This window comes from Perissodus microlepis, chromosome 14, assembly GCF_051167445.1.
Source record: "Perissodus microlepis isolate ML-2025 ecotype Zambia chromosome 14, ASM5116744v1, whole genome shotgun sequence".
NCBI classification, from domain to species: domain Eukaryota; kingdom Metazoa; phylum Chordata; class Actinopteri; order Cichliformes; family Cichlidae; genus Perissodus; species Perissodus microlepis.
The window spans coordinates 6,441,311-6,467,024 of NC_140474.1; the positions used below are offsets into that span (position 1 = coordinate 6,441,311).

General features: G+C 39.1%; 3 protein-coding genes across 10 annotated transcripts in view; all 3 read right to left on the minus strand.

Moving 5' to 3' along the window:
• Positions 1 to 19: 19 nt before the first annotated feature.
• Positions 20 to 7,961, minus strand: LOC146373322 (galectin-4-like). The gene is made up of 15 exons (XM_084949849.1): positions 4,810 to 7,961; positions 4,299 to 4,503; positions 3,991 to 4,104; positions 2,998 to 3,021; positions 2,884 to 2,910; positions 2,453 to 2,488; positions 2,316 to 2,345; positions 2,166 to 2,201; positions 2,030 to 2,059; positions 1,884 to 1,919; positions 1,703 to 1,729; positions 1,575 to 1,604; positions 742 to 830; positions 486 to 651; positions 20 to 351 (listed from the first exon to the last, which is right to left on the minus strand). Exons 1-15 carry the CDS (start codon positions 4,905 to 4,907, stop codon positions 205 to 207), a joined length of 1,095 nt encoding a protein of 364 aa, XP_084805975.1. The 5' UTR covers positions 4,908 to 7,961; the 3' UTR covers positions 20 to 204.
• A 4,028-nt stretch (positions 7,962 to 11,989) lies between these two features.
• On the minus strand, positions 11,990 to 18,126 carry LOC146373323 (galectin-4-like). Its single transcript, XM_084949848.1, has 16 exons — positions 17,130 to 18,126; positions 15,521 to 15,609; positions 14,997 to 15,201; positions 14,655 to 14,768; positions 14,181 to 14,204; positions 14,067 to 14,093; positions 13,916 to 13,951; positions 13,786 to 13,815; positions 13,636 to 13,671; positions 13,500 to 13,529; positions 13,354 to 13,389; positions 13,179 to 13,205; positions 13,051 to 13,080; positions 12,531 to 12,619; positions 12,275 to 12,440; positions 11,990 to 12,140 (listed from the first exon to the last, which is right to left on the minus strand). Exons 1-16 carry the CDS (start codon positions 17,169 to 17,171, stop codon positions 11,994 to 11,996), a joined length of 1,128 nt encoding a protein of 375 aa, XP_084805974.1. The 5' UTR covers positions 17,172 to 18,126; the 3' UTR covers positions 11,990 to 11,993.
• Positions 18,127 to 18,201: 75 nt separating this feature from the next.
• ryr1b (ryanodine receptor 1b (skeletal)) overlaps positions 18,202 to 25,714 on the minus strand; it is a 76,457-nt gene continuing 68,944 nt past the window's right edge. For all 8 annotated transcript variants that reach the window (XM_084949839.1, XM_084949834.1, XM_084949837.1 and 5 more), the window contains 17 exons: positions 25,477 to 25,558; positions 24,073 to 25,382; positions 23,907 to 23,989; positions 23,420 to 23,603; positions 23,101 to 23,187; positions 22,598 to 22,852; positions 22,365 to 22,495; positions 21,943 to 21,985; positions 21,717 to 21,850; positions 21,569 to 21,629; positions 21,331 to 21,477; positions 21,086 to 21,220; positions 20,779 to 20,935; positions 20,481 to 20,545; positions 20,293 to 20,393; positions 20,052 to 20,103; positions 18,202 to 19,921 (listed from right to left, as the gene is read on the minus strand). In XM_084949839.1, coding sequence (XP_084805965.1) covers positions 19,826 to 19,921; positions 20,052 to 20,103; positions 20,293 to 20,393; positions 20,481 to 20,545; positions 20,779 to 20,935; positions 21,086 to 21,220; positions 21,331 to 21,477; positions 21,569 to 21,629; positions 21,717 to 21,850; positions 21,943 to 21,985; positions 22,365 to 22,495; positions 22,598 to 22,852; positions 23,101 to 23,187; positions 23,420 to 23,603; positions 23,907 to 23,989; positions 24,073 to 25,382; positions 25,477 to 25,558 — 3,123 coding nt within the window. In that variant the 3' untranslated portion in view covers positions 18,202 to 19,825. The remainder of the gene's footprint in view (positions 19,922 to 20,051; positions 20,104 to 20,292; positions 20,394 to 20,480; positions 20,546 to 20,778; positions 20,936 to 21,085; positions 21,221 to 21,330; positions 21,478 to 21,568; positions 21,630 to 21,716; positions 21,851 to 21,942; positions 21,986 to 22,364; positions 22,496 to 22,597; positions 22,853 to 23,100; positions 23,188 to 23,419; positions 23,604 to 23,906; positions 23,990 to 24,072; positions 25,383 to 25,476; positions 25,559 to 25,714) is intronic.

The window sequence follows — 25,714 nt, forward strand, 5'->3', positions numbered from 1 at the left end:
TGATTTATTAATTCAGTTAACATGGTATAAACAATACAGCAGATACTGAGGTGACATTTGATCTTATTGAGATATCTGATCTCAAAGCAGGTAAGAAACTGAGATAAGCAACTCTGTGGATGAGATATTTTTGAAATATGTTATTTAAACAAATAACATTTTTTGAAAGAGGCACAAAATTATTTATTTTTTTAGTGTGTGGTATCAGAAGTGGATGTAGGAGATCTGCACATCGCCTTCTATCTCCAGCATGTCGATCTCATTGAAGGACTGCCAGCGATGGAAAAAGTCAAACAGGTGCTGCCCGTTCACAAAGACCTTAAACCTCTGGTTTCCACAACGGATTGACATCTGAGGGACAGAGAGAAAACTTTTGAATGCTGACACACAAAGTTTTCTAGAATTTGCCAAAATCACATTAAAATTTGCTTCTAAAATTCATTGTAAGGACTTGATATTATGACTGCATGACAAATGTTACTTACATCAAAGTACTGGCCCTCAATAAATGGATTCATGCTCATTTCTCTCTCCTCCTGGCCCCAGTTTCCTCCAATCATACTGTTTCTTACAACAATTCCTTCCCTGAATCTCGGATGGATGTGGAAAGCGATATCTCGAGATCTGCTCACCAAAAACTTGATGCTTAATCTGAAACACACATCCATGAGCGTTAAACATTCATGTTAGCACTTTAGTACTGCACTAGAGATTTCGGCAAGTAGTCTTAAAATCACACACTTGTGTGCTCCATAGGGAACCATGCCTCTGATGACGATGGTCCTCTTAGGGAACATCCCTCCTGGGATGATGTTGGAGTAGGGCACAGGCTTAAATACAAAAGGAGATATCTTATATGAGTATTACAGTATTACACAGTAACACAGGTGGCCTTATAAGAGGTGTACAAAACCTGTTGATGGTGTCCTAAAGGTTACAGTCTGGTGTCTGGGATGGGACTGAAGTCTTGTTTGACAAATTCAATGATTGTCAAACTTTCTTTGTTATGCATCATTTCAGAAACCAACAAAGGTTCAAGCTTCACAACCCACATGCTTTTCTTAGTCATAATAATAGAAAAGGTAAAATTGAACATTTTCATTAAACAAAGTTCAGCATGTGAGCTCATCTTGTTTATGTTCTCTAAACCAGCGGTCCCCAACCCCCGGGCCTCGGACCGGTACCGGTCCGTGAGTCGTTTGTTACCGGGGCTCAGGTGTGAAATGTATGGTTTTCAGGGTTTTTATCGGTTTTCAGCGTTATTTTGTTATCGTTTTATCGTTAACTCGGTTTTCCTGGGTCTTTTCACGTGTGTTATGAATAAATCTTTTTTTCGGTACTGGTACTAGTTTTATTTTGTTGTATTTATCCGCGACACCTTAAAGGCCGGTCCGTGAAAATATTGTCGGGCATAAACCGGTCCGTGGCGCAAAAAAGGTTGGGGACCGCTGCTCTAAACAATCGATCTTCATTTGACTAAATTCACCTCATATTTTCAGATTTAATCTTTCAATATAATACCCGTGGAGTCAGTGACTGGACTGAAAGTTGAGTGTTATGCAAATTTTACTTACAGGGTTGTAGACTGGCTGCCCACTCATACCCTGATTAGTAGATAGAAAATATGAGTAGGTTTAGCAAATGTAAATATATATGAACTGTGTATAAAAAGAACATGTCGATTTTTGTGCATTGTTCTCACCGGCAGATTTGAGCCTGGAAAGGCGCCCTTAAATAATAATAATAATGATATTAATAATAATAAAAAGAAAAAGAAATACAAAAACAAAATGAAAATGAAAGATAAATAAAACTTAAATTAGGATTTTTGTCATAAAAATTCAGCTTGCACAGATTATTTAAGTTATAACATAATTCAATACCCCCATTCCACCTCCCATGCCTCCTGGATATCCATCCTGGAAAGAATCAATCAGAAGTTTTAAAATTACTTTATTCTGTTACATACGTGTGACCTACATTTTATAATATAGCAAATGTAAATCTGAGGAATGAAAGTATTTTTTACCCCCATGTCACCTCCTGGATATCCTCCTGGCTGAAATGTTCAAACATGTTTGTTTAATGATGTGTATACTAGCATGTTATTTGAAAACTTACAGTGGCCTTGTCAAAAGCAAATATACAATATTCAGTATACTTACTCCCATTCCTCCTCCCATGCCACCTGGGTAACCTCCCTGGAAGTCAAAAGAAACACAGTGCAGTTCAAATGTGCAGACTTCCTCTCACTACAGCTCCAGTAATATTTAAAGAATCTGAATGTAAAACATGCTTCAGTAAAAGTAACATACCCCCATGCCACCTCCTGGATATCCTCCTGGCTGAAAAGTTCAAATATGTATGTTTTACCATTTGCGTACTAATGTGGCACTTGAAAAATTACAGTGATCTTATCAAAAACAAATGTTCAGTTACTCAGTACACTTACTCCCATTCCTCCTCCCATGCCACCTGGGTAACCTCCCTGGATGTCAAAAGAAACACAGTGCAGTTCAAATGTGCAGACTTCCTCTCACTACAGCTCCAGTAATATTTAAAGAATCTGAATGTAAAACATGCTTCAGTAAAAGTAACATACCCCCATGGCACCTCCTGGATATCCTCCTGGCTGAAAAGTTCAAATATGTATGTTTTACCATTTGCGTACTAATGTGGCAATTGAAAAATTACTCATCAAAAGCAAATGTACAATTACTCAGTACACTTACTCCCATTCCTCCTCCCATGCCCCCTGGGTAACCTCCCTGGATGTCAAAAGAAGCACGGTGCAGTTCAAATTAAATATATGCACACTTTATCTCACTACAGTAATATTTAAAGAAACAGAATGCAAAACACATCTCAGCAAAAGTAACATACCCCCATGCCACCTCCTGGATATCCTCCCTGTTGAAAAGCAGGGAATGACTGTAATCATGAAAAAGCTGTGGTAAATTAATTTGTATCATTTTGATATTACATATATATACTCACTCCCATTCCTCCTCCCATTCCACCCTAAAAATATCAAATAGGGAAAAAATTAATTAAAAACAAAATCTTCACAAAGTAAGTGCTGTTGACCATAATAATGATTAAACACAGAAGATTGTGTTGTTTGAAATACAAGGAGAAATCTGGCATATTGATAGAAACATACTTATTCATTCATACAAACATATTTATTCATCTGCTAATTTCACATTTGTAAAGAGATGACTTTTAAACCCAGCAAAACATGAAAGAAAAGATTTTTCTGAATATGATGCAACATGTACTGTTTTAATTATTCCCATTCCTTCATGATACCTATGCATGCCCTATTGGGTGTAACAGTGTTTATGTGGTATTATTCCACTTGCCACAAATGTCAGTGTAATGGGGAAACAGCGCCCCCTCTCGGTGTGGCTGGTTAGGTGAGGCTGGCTGCAGTAATCGCTGCCAGTCTGCCGTAGCCATACGAGAGGTGAGTTGTATTGTTTCGCACACAATGTAGCTAAGTAGTACAGACACATAAAACATGTTTGATTAACTGATGGGCACCGAGTGTAATAAGTGCTTAGTGGACACATGTCCAACACCAGTTTTATGTACTTTTCATTTGTTTATTATTGTGTAAAACTGTATGCTAAAGCGGAATGCTAATGGGATGTTCTGCCGTAGTGTGCTGTGCGAGTGGTGTGTGGCGAGCCCTTTGCACTGATACAACACCGTTGTTTCCATTCAGGAAATAAAACGGCAACGATCGATCAGAGACTCTTTGTCTTCTTAAAAACACAACACAACGCAGAGTCGAGGAGTCTGTATGGGCCGAACTGTTGCAACGTGGTGAAGCAGAAACCGGTTACATGGGCACATAAGCAGAAATCGCTAGCCAACAGCTGCCAGACTTGTTAAATGTAAGCTTTTGATAATTTTGGCTTAATTTATTTTCCCCAGCAAAGCCCGAAGCATCAATGCGGAAGATTCACAGAGCTGAGGACTCACCCCAATAAAATTAATCATCTGGATGGAAACATCTCCTGCAATCTGCAGCCCACGAACTTGCTCCATAGGGATGCGGTGTTGAAAAGTATGGAAATCAATCCCATTTACTTTAATCTGCAACAGAATAATGTCATATTGGTGTTGCATTAAAGTAAAAGAAGCATAAATGGTAATAATATAACTGACTGACTATAACTAATACCTTATAATTATATTATAGTGAGCATAAACCATTTATTGAGTCTTTACTTACAGGATAAAGTAAACGAGAAATGGTTTGCATTGTCTGTACAACAGTTTGTCCTGACCTGATAGCCCTGAAAATTAACAATGACGACCATTTCAAAATGCTCTCCTTTTCGAAAAGGCATCCTGTGAATCTTCTCCTCTAATCCCCAGGATCCATTCTGACAGGTGTTGAAGACCACCTTGTCCCAGCCATCAAATCGAGGGTTGAAGTGTAGGGCAATGTCGCTGGATTCATATTCTCCGCAAATCAGGTTGATAAAGAACCTGCCAATGAAAAGAAAGAAAGAAAAAATAATAAAATTACTGCTGTCAGCGTTAATCTCGTTAAAATGATGTTCACTTCATAACTGCATTAAATCTCCGTTAACGAGTTGCCGCGGATCGCCCGTGCCTGGGGCTGGATGGTTTCACCGTATTAGCGCGGTTAGCACGTTAACGCGTTGACGCTGTCCAGCCCCTTATAACTAATGATAACCACCTTGAGAATGGACAAAATATATTTAACAGCTATTAACTATAATAAATATCTTGCAAAGTGTACAGTGTCACAAGTTTATGTCTTCCACTCACCTGGTGATGTGCTTAGGAATGGTCCCCTGGATATAGATGGACATCCCTTCCCTCAGCCCTCCATAAATAGGCCCTAGATAGGGTATGTTCTGTGCCATGGACAAAATATTAAATAACTATAACACAGCAACACTGTGTTGTATGCAAGGCTATGAAGTACACTTACAAATGTCAGTCATGTTATGATTAAATCAGCTAAATCAAATTACTTTGCAGTGCTTAATTACAGTACTCTAGTAAATATTAATCAGGCATTTCCAAACGATTTGGTTTGTACCAAATGTTGTTTTATTTGTTTCAGTGAAATCATTTTTGAAGCCAACAGAGGCTCAGCATTTCAATATTTAATACAAAAGCCTGGGCAGTATGGACAGCATTGTGAATCTATCTAGTGTTTATCTCATTTCGCAACAGTTCTTACTCTCCCAGTTTGGCCTCTCTCTGTGTGTGTTACTGGGCATGACAAAACACATTCAGTTCATACATTATATACACTGTCCTCCGTAATGCTGGGACGAATACACAATTTTTGTACTTTTGACTCTGTATACACCACAATGGACAAGTCTTAAATATGATCAGCCTGTCTCTGTTAAGATGCCATGTACACAGGTCTTTAAGGTGGCCGTGATTAAACCATTACTTAAAAAGACATTACCTTACCTAGCACGTGTCCAAATCACAGACAAACAGTATCCCAAATTCTTCATTTTTAGTTCACAAACACTTCGTATAATGACTCCTGAAATGTTGGAGCTTTTAGCTCTTTATACAGTAAAGTTACAGGAGGATACAAATAATAATCGGTCAGTTATCTGCCAGTTTATTGAAATAATCCCATCCGATAACACGTGAGAACAATAAATACATAATTTTCTGTTGTAACATTCAAACTGAACGGTAATTTAATGACACTCACTTTTCAAGTTTTCACTAAAAAAGCTCATTTCTTCCATGTCTAATTGGTTCTAATTCGGGCGTAATCAATTGGATCCACTCTCCCTGCCCAGTGAATCCTCCCAATGCAAGGGAAACAAATTCTGTCGGGCATACCTACCTTGGCACAACACTTGTCTCCACAAACGAGGGGCTTGAAATACCCTAGAAATCACAAGTAAGTCTGCCATCTGAGAGCAAAGGGATCTATTTGGTTGATATGGTACCTTGTAGGTGAAGAGAAGGATTTTAAATTGCTACTATCAGAGAAATATGGTCTCTCTTTCCAGTCCCTCTCAGCAACTAATATTTCCATACTGCTTAAATAAAAGCAAGGATTACTATTCATCTCTGATTCACTTTGAGTGACTGTTTCTCCCCGTCTATATCCACCCGTGCCTGTCCCTGAGCCTGGTTCTGCTGGAAGTTTATCCCTGTTAAAAAGAAGTTTATCCTTCCCAAGTGCTTGATCACAGAGGGCTATCTGATTGTTGAGGCCTGGCTGGGCGACAGCTGTCATGATTTGGCACTATAACAAATACAACTGAATTGAATTTAGCTATATATCCAGGCCTACACTTCATTATCTGTCAGATTGTTAGTCTATCCTTCTACTAGTAACCGTGACCAGTACTATGGTCAAATAGAACTTTGTTTACTTATCCTGTTCTAAGCATTGTAACCTTTCCTAATCTCGTGCCTTCATAAATGTCCCCCACTTTAAATGTGTCATTCTTTGGGAACCACTGGAGAAAACTGAATAACTAAAATGAAGATCGAACTAAAAATACTAAGTCATTTTTGATTCCTCTGAACTGCTTTGTGGTGCCACTTTTTTGGTTTCTCCTTACAAAAACAGCCGACCTTCCATTGTGATATTATCTTAATTCTTTAACAAAGTATGTTCAGTGATTGCAGTTTTCAGTTCATAAATTTGCAAAATCCTGTAATGGTAATGAAACTATGAGAACCTAAGGACAATTTATTACATCTTCTCAGCATAAAATTCACACAGTGTCACAGGCTCAAATATTATCGTTATTAACAGAACAAAAACAATGACGCTTTTTTAAGACCTAATAGAAAAAACATATTTTTGTGGGTAGCAGTGCTTGCAGATACTTACCGGGCTATAGATTGGCTGATAGCCAGGAGGAGAAACAAACATGGCTGCAGTCAGTAAGATGGGCGAGCAGAACAAAGCAGAAGAATAACTCCCTGTGATCAAGCACTAATACCACCCAGATGCCTTATTTTATACAAGCAGTGAGGGAGGAGTAGATCAGGGTACTACACCCAGCCCTGCATCACTGTGTTTGTTTTGTAAGAACCTGATTCGAATAACCTTTGCCCCAGCAGAGGAGTGGCACTTGAGTGAAAAAAAAAAAAAACGAGAATGCGTTTGTGTGCAGCTATGCAAGGAAAAACCAAAATGATTGAGCAATGAGTATCCATTCTACAGGATGGTGATTCATTCTATTTTTCAAGTCTTCGTGGTAGACCTGATTAAATTTATACTCAATACATAACGTAAAAGGCTTTTTTTATAGAGTGCTTTGTAGTTATGTGTGCAAAAAGTCTTTTTAAATAAAGTAGAGATCTATGTAGGAAGAAATTACCTCTGCTACACGCAGAAACCAGCTATTCCCTGATGTTCTCCTGCTGGCTGCTGAGCCCAAAAGATCGTCCATCATTCGAGTCACTGCGCTGTGAGCTCGAAAAAGCCCTTGAGGATCTGCCAGACCCACAAGATCCAGATGAGATTCTATATGTGAACATGGACGAGTCCTCCATGGAGCTCGGAGCCGTTGGTGGTCGTGACCCCACTGGACGCCCATCCCCTCTCTGCTTGAAAGGCCTGGAGTCTGTGACCACAGTGGAGGTCCACCACCCCAACCGTTATGTCCTCTGTCCACAGCACGAAACCAACCGAACCCTTTCGGACTCCATGGAGAGCCTGGACATGCCAGTATCATCCTCCACAGCCACATTGCCTCTACAGTCATCATGACACTCCACTCCCAATTGCACTCCAACTGTTGAGCTGCTCGAGGACAGGAATGGATCCAAGAAAATGCCCTGGCAGTGACAGACTCTTAAAAATGACAAGACTGGTCATTGCCAAAGTGTGCTATCCCAGTACAAGTACAAAGAACAAAATCCAGCCCGTCGCTGATTCTTTCTAACAGCAAGAAGAAACCTTATGTGGCTCTCTATATATAGTTTGCACAGACATACTCATAAACAAGCAGCCAAATTAATTCCAAGGACGTGAAGGACTGATATTTTATTTTCAACCCCTTTCTTATAAGATGACGGGTTGAAAAAACACCTTATAAGCCAACCTTGTCTTATGAAGTTTTATTACACTATCCAGAGCCAAGTGAGTGTAAAATTTCATTTGCTGTAGCAGTTGGGGACACTCTTATCAATAAGAGGGTGAAGAGATCTAGATTCCATGCTACATGCATGGGATCACACACACTGCAGCAGAATCAGAGAAATGAATTCCTAACAAACACACCATTTCTGTTCAACCACCTGAATTCAAAAGAGTAATTAAGCTAAAAAAAATAAAATAAAATAAAAATCTTCATAAAAACAGCTCAGACACTGCCAGACTAAACCTGAAAGCTTGAACTTTACAGTGAGTCAGCACCTGTATGGAGGACCTGTCACACCCAAGGAAACAATTATATAAGAATAAACTTCATTCATTCTTGGAATAAAGAAGCAGCAGAGCCTGTTTTACACAAGGTGAATTATCTGATCAGAAAACTTGTTGTTTTTAAGGTTATGTTAATACCTACAATAAGAAAGTTTATGAAGAGGTTAAGAATGCCTAGCTTAGTTGCCTTAACTTGACCCTATTTTTCGTTAGCCTTAAAATTGTCAGAAGTGTCAAAACACGAACTTCATGGAGGAGGTTGTGCATCTGTTGGCTTTCCATCTAAAGACGTATTCCCAATATACATCTTTAAAAATAAATAAATAAATTGCAGTTCAAGTACACTGAGCGAGTCATAGTGTTAAGAAAGCAAGTCTTTCCTCACTGACAGTTGTTACATGTGCATGTCCTGATTCACGTAATGTATACATCTTTGCTATAACTTAGGAGTCTGAGGATTTTCTACAGGGACAGCGTTTGGCGCTGTACATAGCAGAATCCAAGAGAAAGACACAACAGTATGCACTTATTTTTTATGTATTTACTTTAGTTTATCATTTTGTCATTGGAATGGCCTTGACAGTAATCTGGCACACATTTCAAGATAACAAAAAATGTCAGTGAGGCGCTGTGTTTCTTAGTTGTATACATCAAAGGTACTTGTATATAAAACTATATAAAATAGTATGTTATATGTAACCCACATAAAATGATTTCTTACCGCTTTAAGAAATGATAGAGGTGAGGAAAGATGGACAGCCTACCAAACCAATCAGAATACAAAGCTTTCAGTTTGTTTCGACCAATAGGAAAGTAGGCTGCCGCTGTGTGTCCCGCCCATCTCCCTGTGTCCGCTTCTAGGCATGTGTAGTCGTGTGCTGGGGGGAGGAAAAGAGTGCTGTGCTGCAGTGTTTTGTTTGCTGAGACACTGAAGTTTTTGAGTTGGAAAAAGTACTAGATATAAGTTTGCAACAAATTCTGCTGCACATAAGTTCACTGGTTATCAGCAATGTTCCATATTGAAAATAGTGGCAGTGAGTAAACAGTCGGATGCTACAGTTTTCCGGTGACTTTATAGAGCACTGTGTGGAGCTAAACTGTTAGCCTTGTTAACTCTAATTTGTTATCAACTGCCTGAAAGTTCATCTCATTCTGCTTCCAGGAGTGAGGTAACACTTAAAGTACAACTTATGTTTATTTGTATTCACAATGAGACATCATATTACTGTCATTAAAGAGTAAAAAACGTGCCCTGTTATGTCATTTAGAGCCCCGCATGTTTGAGTAGCTCAAATGTGCTGTTAGCATGTTAGCACAGCGATGCTACTGTGAACTGATGAGCTATTGTCTTGATGTGAGGTTTCTACTCATGGTTTTTTCATCCAGTCCAGAGCAGAAATGTTTTTGTTAAGAAACTGGTTGTTGTTGTTTTTTCCACAATTTTAATTATAAGCGAGATATATTTCTACTAATGAAATTAGTTTGCTTCAGTAACAGGGATGAGTCAGTCAACGAGTCAGTTGGGCTTGTGAATCATGATTCACGAGTCAGTAAAGTGATTCTCAAGTATTGAACGATTCGTTCATGATTCGCACATCACTATGAGAGACACCATACCATTGTCTTCGAGCATGATGCACTGAGATCGGTGAGCACATATTGTGTATGCCTCAGTTAATTTTTGTCTGTTTGTTCAAATCAAAAGTTATTTGAACAACTTATTGTTGTATAACTGAATTCATCTGAATTATTTTGATTAATAATTGTTGCATATGCAATAACTTTATTTAATTTGCTTGGTAAGTTTTAAAGTTTTCCTATTGTTTTTGGAAAAGTGCTTATTTTGCAATTTACAAAAAAGTGTTTTGACAATACATTGCGGTAATGGATAGGTTGTATAAGAGAAATGGGGTTTTGTTTTTGCAAATTTGAGTATTTTAATTGCAAATTGATGTCTAATATGATCTCAACACAAGCCTAAGTTGTGGATTATAGCTAGAACAGCATAATTAGTATTTGAATTACTCTTCTGAGACTGAGATTTCCTTCTTTTCCACCTGATGATCTGCTGCACCTTGCGGTGTAATGGTAAATGGTCTGTATTTGTATAGCGCTTTTCTAGTCCCTAGGGACCCCAAACACAACCAGTCATCCACCCATTCACACACACATTCACACACTGGTGATGGCAAGCTACATTGTAGCCACAGCCACCCTGGCAGTGACAGAGGCGAGGCTGCCGGACACTGGCTGGACCACCACCAGTAGGCAACAGGTGAAGTGTCTTGCCCAAGGACCGAGACTGTCTAAGCCGGGGCTGGAACCGGCAACCTTCCGATTACAAGTCGAACTCCCACCTCTTGAGCCACGATCGCCCCACGTGTGGGTGTGGTAGGCTTGTATCACTCACACTTTCACACTCAGGTGGTTATATGTAAGACCACTGACTGAAATTTTCTCATCCCTAATTTCTTTCGCACTCTGGGAATTTTTGGACTATAACCCTTGGACAAGTTTTATTTAGGACTCTGAATAATAAGCTGCTGTGTAGAACATTTTCCACATGTGAATGGTGTGTAAGATCTTCATTTGAATGGACATTGAATTTGAGTCATCTGTTTTCTGTAAAAGTTAAGGAGTCAGTTACCAGGGTGCACCCAACATTGAGAGCTAAAAGCTAACACTTGGCCAGGGGGCTATATTAGTAGTTTTATGTGGTTTTACTTTTCTTTAATTTTTTGTAATTTTCTTTTCCACAATTCTGTAAAGTGCCTTAACCCTGTGGTTGTCAGAACTTATGGTTTGGTTCACTAAAGCAGACTGGTTCTTTCCAGTCACGTTCCTGTCTATGTCTCATTTAAACACACCCCCGTGCTCCTATAGTCGAACCTATTGGCCCATTAATATAAACTATTCAGACTTGGTGGTCCATCTGCATCTAAAGGACAAAGGTCACTCTTTCGAGGATGCCAATGTTCACATTTTGGTCAGAGAGGACAGATGGTTTGAAAGAGGAGTAAAAGAAGCCATTTACGTCCACTGTGAGCGACCATCTTTGAACAGAGACAGTGGTTTACAACACCAACTGTCTGCCATCTATAATCCAGTTTTGAGATCCCTTCCCAGACGCCTTAACGCCCACTCACATCCTGGGCCATCTGACCTCAGGAAATCACATGATAGGGTGGGGCTAGGTTTCACAATGAGCTCACCTGAAACCTTGGCTGATTGTGATCCACACCCATTTTCACACCTTGGCTCATGTGATTAGGTAGAGGATCATTAGGGGGTCCATTGTCCCTCTCGGTGGGTTACTCCCACAGAGCTTAAATCTGGGACTCTCCACCATTTGACTTTGAACTGAAGAAGCTTTGCATAAGAAATAAATCAGTTAATTCATGAATGATTCATGATTTATTAATTCAGTTAACTGGATATAAACAATACAGCAGATACTGAGGTGACATTTGATCTTATTGAGATATCTGATCTCAAAGCAGGTAAGAAACTGAGATAAGCAACTCTGTGGATGACATAGTTTTGAAAGTTGCACAAAATTATTTATTTTTGGGGGGGGGTATCAGAAATGGATGTAGGAGATCTGCACATCGCCTTCTATGTCCAGCATGTCGATCTCATTGAAGGACTGCCAGCGATGGGAAAAGTCAAACAGGTGCTGCCCGTTCACAAACACCTTAAACCTCTGGTTTCCACAACGGATTGACATCTGAGGGACAGAGAGAAAACTTTTGAATGCTGACACACAAAGTTTTCTAGAATTTGCCAAAATCACATTAAAATTTGCTTCTAAAATTCATCATAAGGACTTGATATTACGACTGCATAACTGATGTTACTTACATCAAAGTACTGGCCCTCAATAAATGGATTCATGCTCATTTCTCTCTCCTCCTGGCCCCAGTTTCCTCCAATCATACTGTTTCTTACAACAATTCCTTCCCTCACTCTGGGATTCATGTGGAAAGCAATGTCTCGAGATCTGCTCACCAAAAAGTTGATCCTTAATCTGAAACACACATCCATGAGTGTTAAACATTCATGTTAGCACTTTAGTACTGCACTAGAGATTTCGGCAAGTAGTCTTAAAATCGCACACCTGTCTGCTCCATAGGGAACCATGCCTCTGATGACGATGGTCCTCTTAGGGAACATCCCTCCTGGGATGATGTTGGAGTAGGGCACAGGCTTAAAAACAAAATGAGATATCTTATATGAGTATTACAGTATTACACAGTAACACAGGTAGCCTTATAAGAGGTGTACAAAACCTGTTGATGGTGTCCTAAAGGTTACAGTCTGGTGTCTAATGGGACTGAAGTCTTGTTTGACAAATTCAATGATTGTCAAACTTTCTTTGTTATGCATCATTTCAGAAACCAACAAAAGTTCAAGCCTCACAACCCACATGCTTTTCTTAGTCACAATAATAGAAAAGGTAAAATTGAACATTTTCATTAAACAAAGTTCAGCATGTGAGCTCATCTTGTTTATGTTCTCTAAACAATCGATCTTCATTTGACTAAAATCACCTCATAGTTTCAGATTAATCTTTCAATATAATACCCGTGGAGTCAGTGACTGGACTGAAAGTTGAGTGTTATGCAAATTTTACTTACAGGGTTGTAGACTGGCTGCCCACTCATACCCTGATTAGTAGATAGAAAATATGAGTAGGTTTAGCAAATGTAAATATATATGAACTGTGTATAAAAAGAACATGTCGATTTTTGTGCATTGTTCTCACCGGCAGATTTGAGCCTGGAAAGGCGCCCTTAAATAATAATAATAATGATATTAATAATAATAAAAAGAAATACAAAAACAAAATGAAAATGAAAGATAAATAAAACTTAAATTAAGATTTTTGTCATAAAAATTCAGCTTGCACAGATTATTTAAGTTATAACATAATTCAATACCCCCATTCCACCTCCCATGCCTCCTGGATATCCATCCTGCAAGGAATCAATCAGAAGTTTTAAAATTACTTTATTCTGTTACATACGTGTGACCTACATTTTATAATATAGCAAATGTAAATCTGAGGAATGAAAGTATTTTTTACCCCCATGTCACCTCCTGGATATCCTCCTGGCTGAAATATTCAAACATGTTTGTTTAATGATGTGTGTACTAGCATGTTATTTGAAAACTTACAGTGGCCTTGTCAAAAGCAAATATACAATATTCAGTATACTTACTCCCATTCCTCCTCCCATGCCACCTGGGTAACCTCCCTGGAAGTCAAAAGAAACACAGTGCAGTTCAAATGTGCAGACTTCCTCTCACTACAGCTCCAGTAATATTTAAAGAATCTGAATGTAAAACATGCTTCAGTAAAAGTAACATACCCCCATGCCACCTCCTGGATATCCTCCTGGCTGAAAAGTTCAAATATGTATGTTTTACCATTTGCGTACTAATGTGGCAATTGAAAAATTACTTATCAAAAACAAATGTACAATTACTCAGTACACTTACTCCCATTCCTCCTCCCATGCCCCCTGGGTAACCTCCCTGGATGTCAAAAGAAGCACGGTGCAGTTCAAATTAAATATATGCACACTTTATCTCACTACAGTAATATTTAAAGAAACAGAATGCAAAACACATCTCAGCAAAAGTAACATACCCCCATGCCACCTCCTGGATATCCTCCCTGTTGAAAAGCAGGGAATGACTGTAATCATGAAAAAGCTGTGGTAAATTAATTTGTATCATTTTGATATTACATATATATACTCACTCCCATTCCTCCTCCCATTCCACCCTAAAAGGATCAAATAGGGAAAAAATGTTTTAAAAACAAATTCTTCACAAAGTAAGTGCTGTTGACCATAATAATGATTAAACACAGAAGATTGTGTTGTTTGAAATACAAGGAGAAATCTGGCATATTGATAGAAACATACTTATTCATTCATTCATACAAACATATTTATTCATCTGCTAATTTCACATTTGTAAAGAGATGACTTTTAAACCCCGCAAAACATGAAAGAAAAATGATTTTTCTGAATATGATGCAACATGTTCTGTTTTAATTATTCCCTTTCCTTCATGATACCTATGCATGCCCTATTGGGCACATAAGCAGAAATCGTTAGCCAACAGCTGCCAGACTTGTTAAATCAAAACTTTTGATAATTTTGACTTAATTTATTTTCCCCAGCAAAGCCCGAAGCATCAATGCAGAAGATTCACAGAGCTGAGGACTCACCCCAATAAAATTAATCGTCTGGATGGAAACATCTCCTGCAATCTGCAGCCCACGAACTTGCTCCATAGGGATGCGGTGTTGAAAAGTATGGAAATCAATCCCATTTACTTTAATCTGCAACAGAATAATGTCATATTTGTGTTGGATTAAATCAATAAAAGAAGCATAAATGGTAATAATATAACTGATCACATACTGACTATAACTAATACCTTACAATTATATTATAGTGAGAATAAACCATTTATTGAGTCTTCAGTTACAGCTTTTACATGAATAGATTTTTACATTTTTACATACATAGAATTTGTTTTCATTGTCTGTACAACAGTTTGTCCTGACCTGGTAGCCCTGCAAAGTAACGATGATGACCATTTCAAAATGCTCTCCCTTTCTAAAAGGCATTTTGTGAATCTTGTCCTCTGACCCCCAGGATCCATTCTGACAGGTGTTGAAGACCACCTTGTCCCTGCCATCAAATCGAGGGTTGAAGTGTAGGGCAATGTCGCTGGATTCAGATTCTCCACAAATCAGGTTGATAAAGAACCTGCCAATGAAAAGAAAGAAAGAAAGAAAGAAAGAAAGAAAGAAAGAAAGAAAGAAAGAAAGCAGATAAGATTAGGAAACTTGCTGTAACTGTTGTAAAAAAAAAAAAAAAGAGCTTAATATGTTGACACAGTGAGGCATGTGCAGTTTTTACTCTGCCCGTTAATGGACTATGATCCTGAATCACTGCTGCCTCTTGGATATAAATGATAAATCATAACTACAGATAACCACCTTGGGAACAGACAGTTTAACAGCTATTGACTATAACAAATTTTCTGTAAAGTGTATAGGGTCACGAGTTTATTTCTTCCCCTCACCTGGTGATGTGCTTGGGAATGGTCCCCTGGATATAGATGGATGTTCCTTCCCTCAGCCCTCCATTAATAGGCCCTAGATAGGGTATGTCCTGTGCCAGGGACAAAATATTAAGTAACTGTAACACAGCAACAGCACTTCATAGTCCAAATGTCAGTCATATTATGATTAAATCAAGTTACAAATTACTTTGCAGTGATTAATTACAGTACTCTAGTGTTATTTTGAACTATCATAATATATTTGTATATATTATTAGTGTAGTTACTAGTTAAATGTCAAATTAGGATTTAATGTAGAATTATATTTGATGCATGTAAAATATTAATCAGGCTTTTCTATTTGGTTTGTACCAAATCTGTAAATGTATTATTTGTTTCAATGAAGCCAAAAGAGGCCCAGCATTTCAATATTTATACAAAGGCCTGGGCAGTATGGACAGCATTGTGAATCTATCTAGTGTTTATCTTATTTCGCAACAGTTCTTACTCTCTCAGTTTGGCCTCTCTCTCTGTTACTGGGCATGGCAAAACACACACAGTTCATGTATTATATACACTGTCTTCCATAATGCTTTGGAAAAATACATAATTTTTGTATTTTTACCTCAGTATACACCACAGTGGACAAGTCTTAAATATGATTAATCAATCTATTAACAAGTCATGTTCAACAAAAGGGCTGAAACAGGTGACCCTGAACTCTCCCTTAGTTATGGTGCAATAGGCCTATTCTGCTGGGGACTTTCCATTATGCACTGCGCGTTTCTTTCTTTGTGTGTTTATGCACAACTTTAAATGTTATCGTTAGTCATTATTAATCTATGACTCACTTCCAGTTAATGTTCTGCCCTGTCTTTGTCCCCTCACCCATAAACAGTCGTGGTGGATGGGTGCCTGAGCCTGGTTCTGCTGGAGGTTTATTCCTCTTAAAAGGGAGTTTTTCCTCCCCAAGTGCTTGATCACAGGGGGCTATCTGATTATTGGGGTCTGGCCGGGGCTTGAAGCGACAGCTGTCGTGATTTAGAACTATATAAAAACAAATGAATTGAATTTAGCTGTATATCCTGACCTATACTTCCTTATGGGTCAGATTGTTTAGTCTATCCTTCTACTAAGAACCGTGACCAGTACTATGGTCAATTAGAACGTTGTTTAATTACTCCTGTTCTAAGTGTTATAAACTTTCCTAATCTCATGCCTTCATTAATGTCCCTCACTTAAAACGTGTCATTCTTTGGGAACCAATGGAAAAAACTGAATAACTAAAAAGAAGATCCAACTAAAAATACGTCTTTGCTATCATTTTGTGGTGTCACTTTTTTGGTTTCTCCTTACAAAAACAGCCGACCTTCCACTGTGATATTATCTGAATTTTCTAACAAAGTATGTGATTGCACTTTTGAGTTAATACATTTGCAAAATCCTGTAATGGTAATGGAACTATGAGAACCTAAGGACAATTTATTACATCTTCTTAGCATAAAATTCACACAGTGCCACAGGCTCAAATATTATCGTTATTAACAGAACAAAAAAAAATGACGCTTGTTTAAGACCTAATAGAAAAAAACATATATTTTTGTGGGTATCAGTGCGTGCAGATACTTACCGGGCTATAGATTGGCTGATAGCCAGGAGGAGCAACAAACATGGCTGCAGTCAGTAAGATGGGCGAGCAGAACAAAACAGGAGAACTTCACCGAACACTAATACCACCCAGATGCCTTATTTTATACAAGCAGTGAGGGAGGGGTAGAACAGGGTACCACACCCAGCCCTGCATCACTGTGTTTACTTTGGAGTAACGTGATGCAAATAACCTTTGCCCCTGCCGAGGAGTGGCACTTGAAAGAAAAAGACTGAGAATGCATTTGTGTGCAGCTGTGCAAGGAAAAACCAAAATGATGAAGCAATCAGTATCCATTCTACAGGGTGGTGATTCATTCTGTTTTTCAGCTCTTTATGGTAGACCTGATTAAATTCATACTCAATACATGATGTACAATGATGTTTTTTATAGAGCATTTTGTAGTTATGTGTGCAACAGAACTCTTTTGAAATAGAGCTGTATGTATGAATAAATTACCTCTGGTACACACAGAAACCTGATATCATAAAACAGAACTGTAGAGGTGTGTACTCTAAGTATGATTCATTAAATATCCAAACAAGCCTATCTGCTAAAGGCAAACAGAAGCACAAGTAATCCTTATCTCCCACTCAGGTAACCTCATAAATGTACGCATACATACTACATGGAGGCGTTAGCTTAATCCAGCAAGTGCTTTGTAAAGTAAACACACTGAATGGTTGTGTGGTTGAATGTAGACCCACACAAATTCATTCAAAGAACAAAACTGTCACAGTAATTCATGGGTGTGTCCTGCTTAACTAAGAACTTTTCATATTTGGTTTTTAAAGTTTTTAAAGACACCATCAAACCTATAAAATCTTTCATTTAATAAAATATAAACTCTAGCTTTTGCCACTTCAATGTGTAATTGCAAAATGAAAATCAGTGTTATCGCCCAAATGAAATGCATGAAGACTGCCTGGCTCATCTTACTGGAGAACAACCTTGTGAGACCAAATATGAATGGAATTTGTAACTTCTAAATACAAGGTAACATGAAGAACAAATCTGGGGAGAGCTTGCACGGAAATAAGGAGACATCTTCACGTTCTCCTTAAAATAGTCTGTTTATTCTGTATTGAAACACAGGGTTCAGTCAGAGGACACTCAGTCAAGTGGAAAGTAGTGATCTCTATTCAGTTCCATAACATCAACTGCTTCTGATACAGCTACAGCGGCAAATGCACACTTCAGAGTCATCAGCAACCAAAATACTGCTCTGTATTTGACATATAATAACATTAAATACAAGATGGAGAGTAAATGAGTTTTTATGTGTTCAGGAGGAGGCATAGTGAGACAGAACGGTCTGAGATCAATGCATCACACATGACTTTTTTAAATTGAGAAAATAATTCATATGTTGAATTCCTAAAAATACTGATCATAAAAACCTAACTAGCAAAAACAAAAGCTAACTTTCTCTTCTGACTGCAAACTGGGCATATAAACCTGTGTAAGACCATTTCTCTTCACCACTGAGGATGTCACAAACAGGACACACGTGTCCAACAAAGTAGCAAGGGTCATTTAAATCCCTCAAAGCCCCAAATAAAAATAAATATATGTATCTATGGTTTAAGTAAAATATGTCTTTTCATCAAAAAGCGTCCAGGCAGCCTAGTCATTCCTCAGTTATACAGATGACGCTTTGGCCAAAGTGTATACGTTAGATACATTCATTACTTATTTTAATGCACTGACAAAAACTTATTTGTGCATAAAGTGTCATAAAACAGACTGTTGGCCAGAAATACAGACGGGCTAAAACGGTCGTCTTCAGAAGATCTGATCTGCATATAAAGAATAAATAACCTTGGCATCCTCTTATAGTGTATGTGTGTGTACATCATCGATATCTTATATGGCACGGAAACACCAGCAGAGATTGGGCACCACATACATTCAGGGATGCATTGTAAGACTTAAGAGTGCCAAGTAGGTTTGTCTGTACAGCTGATTCACACCGGTACATGCCACGTACTGATGTCAGTGCGTTTTTTTATTTTGGCAAGTCAGTTCAGAAGTTTCTATTCACGATTGCTTCTCCGAAGACAAGCTTTGAGAGAAAAAGAGTGAGAGGCGGCCGAATATCTTTACTGCCCTCTCAAGGATCTCAGAAAAATGACTGCGAGCTGCTTTTATTGCAGAAACACCAACAGTCAGACATGTAATACCAGTCAGCAGCAGCCATGTACAAAAAAAAATATCCTAATTTTACAAATAATATAAATAAAATATCTCAAAGAAAAGTGTTGGAACTAAAAATCTAAACGAGATTGCTGAAGCAGTGGCTTTGCTATAGGCACTAAAACGTTTACAGCAGTAGCGACGAAAGAGCCCCATTTGAAAAGACACAACTGATATGCAAGGCAAACTATGTATATTTCACAAAAAGGCCATGTAGTGTAGTCATAGCAGAATAAAAAGGCCCCTGGCTTCTTGTATCTTCTTATGCCTCTCGGTTATTAGTCTCCCTTTCTTAAATAAGCTCCAACAACATTCTGCTGCAGGTGGTACAACAGTGCAGTCAAAGTGTGCATAGCTTTAACAGAGGAGAGAACTGTGCAGGCAAAGGACAAAACTAAGACATAGATATGTTTGATCTTAAAATTTCATATCTTTCTCTCTCCTCTCTTTCTCCATTGGATGCAGAGTAAAGATGCATGACTTTATCCAAGCTGGTCCTCATACTGCTTCCTGAAGCAGTCTCCAGCAGGGAAGAAGTCCCAGCATCGTTCCTGGTACATCTTCCACACATATGACTCCTGAAAAATGGTGCAACGTTGGTGAATACCGACTTTCAAAATTAACGATTCCAAAAAATACTAAGGAGGCCTGCACCTTTGTTTTTGAAACGTCAATATTTGTCTCAAATCAATCCCTATATTTACTCACCTGTCCTGTGTGTTCTGTTTCATCTTTATTGATTAAATACATCAAGAAGAACCTGAAACAGAAACACAAATTAGACTTGACAGAAGTCAAGATCATTAGCATTAAGGGGTTAAACATGATTTTCAGATTAATACAGATATTTATACAATTAGCACAAATATCTGCTGATTTTCTATTTTAAATAACAGAGTATTATGTTTAATGGCGTGAAAGTCACATCTGTGTTTGTAATACCACTCACATGTAATTGGCTAAGTTATGCTCTTCTAAAGTGTGTGTCTCAAAGCCATGCGGCGTCGTATCAAAGTAGTCACTCCCTATTCCACAGATGAAACACTTTGTCTAAAGGGAGAAAGGAAACTTTATGAGAAACAAAATCGTGTCTAGTAGTTGAAAGAGAGATGTAGGTTGTTTAAAATTAAGCCTTACCTCCATGTCCTCTCTGACTTGCTCCTGCTGGTCTCTCAGCTCTCCAAATGCATCAATGATCAAACCTGAGAGACAGACAAATACCCTTTTTACCCTTTTCTAATTTTTGTAAAACAGAAATATCTTCTTCACTTGTGATACTGCACAAATAGCTAAATGCTACATTTTTCAGTGTTAAAACTGGCTGTAAATGCCATTTTCTGTTTAGACTTATGCTTACAGCCATTTGTATACAGTTTGCAGTGAAATTGCAGCGCCCTGTGTCATGATACGGTGTCCACAAATAACACAAAATTACCCTGGATGATAGCCAGCAGGATGACAATAACGAAGAAGAAGAATGTAATGTCAAAGACAACGCGGTAAAGCTCGTATTCATCACCAGCTGGGTCCTCAATTTCATCTCCTATGCCACCGCCAGCTCGCACACCAACGTACATGTGGAACAGGTAACACTGCAGGAGGGGGTAAAGTCAGAGGTCAGTTTAGATAGCATCACAACTCATAGTAAAGCCGACCTCCAAAAAATCATGCTGGGTGTGTCCTGAAGTGGGTTTTTTTTGCTTTGTTGTTTATTTGGGGGGGGGGGGTTGCCCTTCACTCACAGTCATCATGTCATCACACTTCATGTCCGGCTCATCCTCGTCTTCACTCATGTTGTAGAACTTGCGGAAGAAGTTAAAGGCCACCACAGTGTACAGGTACACCACCACGGCCAGCAAACCCACTGTCATCACCAGCTGCAGCGAAAGGAAGGAAAACAAAGGATCTAATGTAAAAAAAACAAAAAACAAAAAAACAAAACAGGTCAACTGAAAGCCTGATTACGTATCTTTAGCAAAAGTGTAACCTGTTTGCCGTTGTGGGTGACGGAGGACAAAATCGTGCGCAGGGTTTTCACGCCCATTGCAATGTCAACAAGATGAGCAGCAAAGAAGAAGTTGTTGTAGTGCCCAAGCAGAGACATCAACATGTACCAAACCAGGTAGAGGAAAGTCTAAAAGATATTTAAAAAATGCATCAGGAAGACCGCATTCAAAGCAGATTTGCTTAATGTTTTAATTACATAAAAACTTTCTTTTACTCACATTATCAGTGAAGACCACACCATTCTTCCAGATCTGGTATTTGATGTCAATAGATGTTATCCTGCACAACAACAGACACATTTGCCCTTATGCCTTTTTTAAATATATCTCTGTAAATTATATTGATTCATGTAATGCGTGAGCTTACCAGCTGAACATTGAGGTGTCAGGTTCAGGCTTTTTTCCATGGCTCATGGCGCTGACATCAAGAGAAGCCAAGTCCATACCAAGCAGCTCCGCAATTCTCTCTCTGCCATAAATGTCCCCATATTTATCCAGAACCTGGACATCACATACAGATGTTGAGTTGACCGTCGTACTTCAATATATAACTGCAAAAATGTGGCTGACAAAAAAAGACAAAAAACTCTTACCTTTCTTTTCACAAACTTGTCCCAGTAATTGTTGGGGAAGGTTCTGCACAATGATACAAACATTAGCTACAGTGTGCTCAGTTTATCTTATTTATTTGAAGCTCTGGAGCCTCACACATTTCCTTTCCAGTTTTGCACAGATGAATATCTTCCTGACCTAAAAATCTGTTTGTTCTCTTTTTCTTTCCTTATTTTCTCATTGCCCAACCGTCTTTCACTCTTTATCAGCTCCTCATCATCTCTCCTTGCTCTCTGTCTTCTATCAGTGATACTGTGATTTTACTGCACAACCATGCTTTGAAAAAGAGAAAATACCCAGTGAGTGACAGTTCTCTGGGCAAGAGTGCCTTGTTGTACCAACCTGGTACTAGCAGGTTCTACGTAATAAAGTATCACGAATGATACTGAAACATGGGTCTTACGGAGTGTTGAGCACCAGTCTGTCCCACTGGCCCTTGATGTCATCGTCCTCAGGCTGCTCAGTGACATAGAGGCCATCGAACTCCAGCTTTCTGGCCAGTTCTTTCTCTCTTTTGAAGATAACCAGAGGGACCTTACAAAGGTGGAGATGGAGCAGAAGATATACCGCATGAAACCTATGAAAACACACCCCTAAAACTTTTTTGGAGTAAAGAAAAGCAAATCTCTCACACACCTTCAGGCAGTTGTAGCCAATGATACAGAGGAAGGAGATGATGGTGTGAACAATACCAAAGAAAGCCATTGCTGGTTCCATGTAGCCAGTGCTCTCTTCCAAAAAGTAGTACAAAGGGCCTTCTTCATCATCATCTTCCCCTCCGTCATCTAATCCTGATCCGTCTTCCTCAGCACCGGAGCCTTCAAAAATCCCAGAACCCTCAAAGAGACCAGAACCCTCAAACTCCTCCTCACCTGGAGGCGTGTCAGACACCTAGATAGTCATAAAAAACAGCAGTCCTCAGGGTCTTGCTAAAGCTTCTAAGAATATTTTTACTAAAAATCTGAAAAAAATATTTAAGACACGACCACAAATATTAGTTGGTGCTGATGTATAAATGTGAATATGCTTATTTTTATGCATGTAAGACTCCAGAACTAACAGATTCTAATAAATGAATTTGTAATGCACAGTGCTACGTCCCAGGTGTCATGACATCAAATTATTTAGTCAAAACAGACCTTGTAGAAGAGCAGGATGAAATTGAGAGCGAAGGCAATGAACAGGGCCAAGAAACGTAAGTTGTAGAAGTTGCGAGAAAGGTAGTTCTGGAAAGAAATAAAGAAATTAGCAATAATGCTGTGATAAATGCTGATAAATGCACATGCTGATAAGGTGTGAGTTACTAATCACAAAAGTATACTAGGAGTCATTTTAAAAATGTTCTATGTATGAAACTAATCTCTAGTACACCAGCTGAACATATCAGACTCATTTTCTAGTATTCATCATGGCAGTTAAAATACATGCAACAACGTGCTGAGAGAAAAAGCTGCTCACCATGAATTTAATCCTCTGAACCTCCAGCTCATTCCACAGTTTAAAGCCCTCCTTATCAGATTTCTTGTCCTTCTTCACTTTGGTCTTCACACTTATCTCTTCTTGTTCCTCAGGCTCTTCCTCCTTTACCTCGGGTTCAGGCTCTGCCTTCTCTGCTTTCTCTGTTTTCTCACCATTCTCGGTGCTTGGAAAGACACAAAGAAATTTAAGTTTGGGAAAACAAAAATAGCTTTAGACTTCTGGCACTGTTTAAAATGTGATTAAAAACTCAATACCTACAAGGGTGTACGCTATGTATGTGAACAACTAACAAAACTGTGCAGAGTTACAACTGTTTTTTAATCAATAACATCTGGAAATTGTTTCTAATTGCACACATGATAGTGAATTCAGTGAATTCAAAATATATTATGTTTAATCTCAAGGACACATTTTAAGCAGATCCTGCTTATTTTTGACATCAGACTACAACAGGCAAACGTCTTACTCTGCTTTCTCGGTCTCCTGAGGAGCCTCTTCTTCGTGTTCAACCTTTTCTTCAGCTCCTTGTCCTCCTACTGCAGCAGCCAGCTGTTTAAATTAGTTTACAATTAATTAACCAGTTACTAAAGAGTGTACATATTAACAAACAACTACGAGAGAGAACAACCCACCAGTTTCCTCTTCAACAGTGGAGTGCCCTCAGGAGTCGGAGGTTCTTCTGGTGTTGTCTCTCCCATGTCTCCAAGTCCCCCAGGAGTATTAAAGCCAGGCAACCGTCCACCTTCTCTGTCCTCACCATCCTCTTCTTCCTCCTCTCCACCCACGGCATCTATGAGGTCTGCCACTCCATCTGCATCTTGGACTTCCCTAGCACCCGGTTCAGGCGGTAGGTCCCCATGAACTTCATCTTGGGTGGGATCGGGCATGCTGGCCAGGATCTCTGTGACTGTTATCTTCTTGGCACCCTCTACTAAGCCTCCACCAAACAGTGCCTTCCATATTAGTGTGAAGAAACCCTTGCATATACTATAGACAAAAATCAGGATGCCCATCAAAACAGTGTAGACGAATGTAACCAGGCCGATAATCATGTCCTTTACCGTCATTTTTCGAAGTTTGCGGTATCGACGCCGGAGGTTACGGAAGGTGAACATGTTAAAGAAGTTAACCACGCTCTTCAGAAACTCTGCAAAGGCAGAAGCCGACTCCGGAGCTTCACCCTCACCATTTCCTTCATCTCCTTCTCCAGACTCTCCTTCATCTCCTCCACCTTCCTCTTCGTCTTCATCATCTTCTTCTTCTGCGCCATCTCCCTCTGGCTCAGAGATAGATGCAGCAATGTTCATCTCAAAAATGGTGTCCTCACAGAAGTTCACAAACATCTCCATTTTCTCACTCTCGCCACCCTCGTTGACCACATCAAAGATGAACTGCCGCTTGGACTCTCTGACTTGAGGCATCTCCCACTGATTGCGGTTCTCCTCACTGATTTCAAAGTAAATGCGTTCGATCTTCCTGCTGGCTCCCATGATCTCGATACGGCCAAGGAAAGGGCGGAAATAGTTAAGCACGCTCTCTGCTTGTTCCAGGAAGTTCTGAAGGCGAGTGTCATGGGGTACATGCTCTGACAGGTTTGTGAGCAGAACAGCAATATTGAAACCGATGTCTTTTGCTGGCTCCTGGAAACGATCAGCAAACTCCTCAAAGTTGATCATTTCATTCTCATCAGCCTCTGAGCACGAGAGGAGGAACTGGATTTCAGACGGAGAGTATTGCTTCTGACTGTCCATGGCCTTGGAGAAGTCCTTCTTTGAAATAAGACCACGTGGATCAGTCACATAATCACGGAACGCATCAGATGCCACTATATCTTTCAGCTTGAGGAACATGTCGAAGAACTTAAGGATCATCTCCACATTGCTGGAGGACTCCACCAACATGTCAACCATTTGCCTGGCAATGGTACCATTCACCACATTGCCTGATAGCAGTACAAGCAGAGATGAGATAAGGACAATATAGAATGTATCTGACAGAAAGAAGCAGACATGATCTGATAGTGAGGAGTATCTTACCTTCAAGCAGTGACAGAAGCATCACTACCATGTCCTTCTGCAGATCTAAAAGCTCCTTCAAGAGACCAATTTGACTGGAGTCCTTCGATGGAGCCAAAACGTATATACCAGAACACAAAGACACAGCGGAGAGACAAGCTTTTTAAAGTGTATTGACTAAAAAACAGCCATTTTATGTATACATTACAGTTTAAACTGAACATAATTTGCTTTTTTTTTTAAACGTAAGTGAAAGGCA